General features: G+C 47.7%; 1 protein-coding gene across 1 annotated transcript in view; it reads right to left on the bottom strand.

Annotated features, from left to right (window-relative positions):
• The window catches only part of dnah5 (dynein, axonemal, heavy chain 5), a gene marked incomplete at both ends in the record, with an annotated part of 137,916 nt that overhangs the window by 47,340 nt on the left and 85,576 nt on the right, over positions 1-5,000 (bottom strand). The window contains one exon of the mRNA XM_079758520.1: positions 4,315-4,491. Within this exon, the coding sequence (XP_079614646.1) occupies positions 4,315-4,491 (177 nt within the window). The remainder of the gene's footprint in view (positions 1-4,314; positions 4,492-5,000) is intronic.

Genomic DNA, 5,000 nt, shown 5'->3' with positions numbered 1-5,000 from the left:
TTGAGATGTAGTGAAGAGTATTTGAAATGAATGGAAAGGCCCATCTGGATACTATTCTAAATACATGGTAGCCTCATGCATTTCTTGTGTTTTTACTGGCAGCCACACAGAAGTTTGCACACATACACAAACTAGCACACACACACACTTATCTGTGGCCTGCAATTACTCATTACTGTGAGGCAGCCAGCAGGGTTCATGTGTGAGGGACGAGGTGTACACTTCCGCAATCAATAACCATGGTGAGAAGAGAGCCTTTTGCAACATGCTTGTCACTGTTTGTCACTGTGTGATACAAAACATCACAAACCGCTCATTACCACACACGCATGACTCATAAAGGAGCTGTAGTTGAATAAGCAAAGAATGCCAATGTAATTTTTCAGCTTTTAGTTAGAGAAATGCTCTATGAGGATATGTTTCGAGTTGTCTGTGCCTGGCTCTGTATAAGCCATTTTAGACAGCTCCTGGCTCATCCCTCATCTCGTTCTCATCCCTGATTGGTTAGGGGAATCAATCTTGCCGGTCAATCACAGGTCTATGAATATATAAATAACTTGTCATGGGTTGAGAAACGTAGTGAGAGAGAGAGAGCACCAGGTTTCTATTTTTTGGGGGGGTTTCAAAATCTTGCTCTCTTCTGCTCTATCTTTCTCAATGTGGACCTTTTTAAAGCCATCATTTGGTAAAAAAGTCTTTAGGTGTAAGACTTTTCAACATGATGGTCGGGATTGTCAATTCACCCACGAAGCTTAGTTTTGGCTACGTCCAAAATAAGCTGTTATACTGTGTTTTTGAACTGCAGTTTTTTAAGTGTGCTCGACCGTGATAGAGCTCGCACTAGTCTTTAATGCGGGGACACCCTCGTGGGTTCGGGCCCCAAAATAGTTCCTCAATGGCCAGACTTTGCACGGCCCTGCTGTCAGAAACTGGTCCAAATCGTTGCAAACGGCCCCAGACTGAGGAAAAACAGAATTACTGGAAAAACGTTGTCACGTGCCTACTTTTGTCTATTGTACGTTTTGACCATCTAGCTACCCTCACAATATCAAAGGATTACAATGTAACGCCATTGTCAGATGAGTTCATGTAAGGATACAGCTTGGATTAGCTTTCACTCAAAACCAATGTCCCGTCGACACAGAATCAGGTCACAAAGCAAGTGGATCTGTGGCATAATGTGAGGCTAAGCATTAATTCAAACTGTAGGCAGGGAGAACCGAAATGCCCACCACACACACTAAGCCCCAAACGTTACTTCACTGAGCCCATCACTTTGTATAATGCCAGCAGTGGAGTCAAGCAGCGTAGACACCCAAAGGTAAAGCCTTAGCTCTTGTCGATGCCCAGCTTTTCCACCTGAGAGGATAATGAACGGCTTGTCAAAGTTGGAGACATGAAGAGGAAAATACTCGATGTAGGTATGTGGGACATACCCCCCCAACACACACACAAAAATTGCATAACAGGGATAAGTCAGGCCAGCGGCAGCCCTAAGGAATTATTAACACAGTGTGGAGGGGGCATTCCCACGGGAGAGGGAAAGGCAGGAGTGGAGGAAAATGAAGTGTCAAGCCCAGAAATTGGGCAGAGAGAGGGTGATGGATAGAGCGTTGTGAGAGAGAGAGAGAGAGAGAGAGAGAGAGAGAGAGAGAGAGAGAGAGAGAGAGAGAGAGAGAGAGAGAGAGAAAGAGAGAGGGTAGGAGAGAGAGAGGGAGAGATTGTGGTTAGGGGAGAGAAAGGGAGGATGTGAGAGAGAGAGTGAGGGTAGGAGAGAGAGCGAGAGAAAGAGAGAGAGAGAGAGAGACAGTGACAATAACAGAGAGACAGTGACAGTGACAGAGAGACAGAAAGACAGAGAGATAGAAGGCTGTGAAATGACGGTGGCAGGAGTATAAGTTGAGGGAGAGGGAATTGGGTGATAAGGTAGAATAAATTAATGATTCCTGGTGGGCCTCCGCTATTTACAGAAGCACATAGAGTAGCAGACTGCATACAGTGGGGGGAGATAATGGATGGAGAATAATCACACAAGTACAGAACAGAATTAGAGAAAAGGACTAACTGTGGGGAGGGGAGGGGAGAAAGAGAGAGAGAGAGAGAGAGAGAGAGAGAGAGAGAGAGAGAGAGATAAAGAGAAAAAGAGAGAGGGTGAGATAAAGAGGGAGGGAGAGAGAGAGAGAAAGAGAGAGAGAGAGAAAGGGAGAGGGAGAGAGAGAGATAAAGAGAAAAAGAGAGAGAGGGTGAGATAAAGAGGGAGAGAGGGAGAGAGAGAGAGAGAGAGAGAGAGAGAGAGAGAGAGAGAGAAATAAAAATAAATGAAAAGCTGGAGCGAGATGAAAAGCGTAAAAAGTGTCTGGGGAAGATATTTAGGGACGGGATCAGAAAAAGAGCCAGCCGGCAGGCGGAGTACAGCGGAGAGATGGAGTAAAGCCAGCCAGAGGAGACAGGGCATACTCCCCAGCGAGGCAGGTATGGCTGAACACCCCCCATCCACAGCCACCACCTAAAAGTGGGGGCTGGTGATTCGACCGCACCGCATCCCAGAGCACCTTCATCTCATATCTCCTCCTGGCTGCAATTACCACACTGCTGCCCCCCTCCTCCTCCCACCTCCTCCTCCTCCTCCACCTCCTCCTCCCCCCACATCCTCCTCCTCCTCCTCCCCCTCCTTCTCCTCCCCCTCCCCCTCCTCCACCTCCTCCTCCTCCTCCCACATCCCCCCTCCTCCTCCTCCATCTCCAATCTCCCCGCTCCGCTTCCCCTGGTCTCCAAGCACCCACCCCCTGCCCACCGGCCCCCCCCATCCATGGCTGCCCGTCATATTAGCGTGGCCCGGTGCACCTGGCTCGGGGCTCAGCCTCCCAGTCCAATAAGAACCAGGAGGCCCTCGTGGATAAAGAGCTCCACACGCGGCGCTGCCAAGTGGGCAGGTTGAGCTCGCCGAGCCACGGTCGGCCTGATTTGCTCAATGGGTGACCCTCGACGTCGATAAATCAGTCAAGCAAAACCAGCTCCAGTCTTTCAGTTTTAATCGGGGGGGGGGGGGTGACTCCGGAGATCAAATGACAATGGTATTTGATTCCAACTGTTTAATAACACGCTGCCGAAAATGTCATTAGAAGTGATGAGACACTGGCCTGGGAATTAACACACACACGCACGCAAGCGCGCACGTACGCACACCCGATAGCGTGCACATTCGCACACCACACATACATAAAAATGAACACACACACACAAAGCTCATTATTATATTTCAAATCACACATACACAGACATGCATTAAGAAAGACAGCGAGAGAGAGAGAGAGAGAGAGAGAGAGATAGAGAGAGGGTGAAACCGAGACGGAGATGGATACTAAAATATCCTTGTCTTGTTGTTTCCGGTGGTTTGATGACTCAAGCGATACATTAATCAGTGCCGTTATTAAAGGGCTCCAGGCGTTCCTTTATCTGGCAGCCGCTCTATCACGCCTGTTTTAATCTCCATCAGCCACACCACCTGTCAACGTCACTATGCACTGAAGACATTTGGATGTGAAGTATTGACGACATCTTTTTTTGTTATGGTGGAAAATTGGATAATTTCGAGCGAGACGTCTCTCGTTGTTTCCTTTTCGTGACATTTTCCTCACTTTCTTTCTCCCTTCTGTTAGTTTGTTTCGCTTTTGACTGCTTTACTTACGATTCATTGATGACATGTCCTTTTCATTTTTTTTTTATGAGGAATGAGTCAGGGTTGGGAATCTCACTCCCGGACGCCTACAGGTTGACAGTGTTAGGCGATGGTTTCTCCCGCGTTGAAGAAAACTCAGTTTGGACTTCATTGCGTTGACAGCGCGGGGAAACATGTCTGAACGAAGGAAGTTCGGCGTATTGTGGCTTAAAAGAAAGATCTGCACACTGGCTAGCTAATAGCTAACCGGTAAAATGGCTGTTAAATTCCACACATTACTGTATTCAGGGCGAGATATAAACGATCCAAACACATATTGCATAATTACACATCAAATTATGTGTAACAACGTCGACCGACGTTTTTACGATAATTTACTTCCCGTTAACGATGAAACGCTGCAATGGTTGGAAAACCGGCGCTCTGAAATTATAACAGAATTACCAACCTCGGAATAATAAACCTATGAATAAACAAAGTTGGTTGAAACAGCTGAACTGACAATTCCGTTCGGTTACGTTTTCAACCCGTCGGCGCTCGTTTTTCCGGGGGTCACCTTGAACGCGGCGTCGAAACGAGGACTTCGCAACCGGGGACTGGCCCCGCCCCTAACCCTTCTCCTTAGCTCCGCCCACCTGCAGCGCTGCCTCCGCCTCCTGCAGGGCGGGGCGGGCGGCCTCCAGCTTCTCCTTGGCGATGGCCTTGTCCACGGAGATGCTGTCCACGATGGCCTGGGCCTTGTCTTTCACCTTCTGCACCTCCACCTTCACCCGCTCGGCCGCCTGCGCCTTCACCGTCACCTCCTTCAGCACCTGGTGGCGAGGGGCGGGCGGGGAAGGGTTAGGTGCAGGTCGTTTGGTAAGGTTTGTTGGGAACACTTTACAACAAGGGTACAATAATTAGCTAATCGTTATGTTCACATTGGTTATTGCGGTATGAGCATTCACTTAGTGAATTAACATGTAAGTAGTTCATGTTAATTAATGGTGTTGATGTTACTAGGGTAATGATGTGGATGTTCACAACAGTATCATTCGTACATTTTTAGGGTGAGGGTGATCTCAAACCCAGTAACCCAAACCCTAGCACTAACCCCTATTCTAATGCTATATAATAATGCTTATTGCTGCATTAACTGATGTTAATCAACGGTTAATTGATGTAGCCATATTGTAAGTGGTAACAATTATTAAAGGGCTAAGGTAAGGTAAAATAGGGGGTTCAGTTGGGTAAACTGAGGTAAGGTAAGGTTAGGGCTAAGGTGGGGTAAGGTCTGTTATGCTATGCACTGCTATGCTAGCGTAGCACCGCGTGGTACAAT

Source organism: Pollachius pollachius (genome assembly GCF_949987615.1).
Source record: "Pollachius pollachius genome assembly, chromosome: 1".
Taxonomy (NCBI): domain Eukaryota; kingdom Metazoa; phylum Chordata; class Actinopteri; order Gadiformes; family Gadidae; genus Pollachius; species Pollachius pollachius.
Note: the sequence above shows the minus strand (reverse complement) of the source record. Positions and strands in the feature narration are given on the sequence as shown.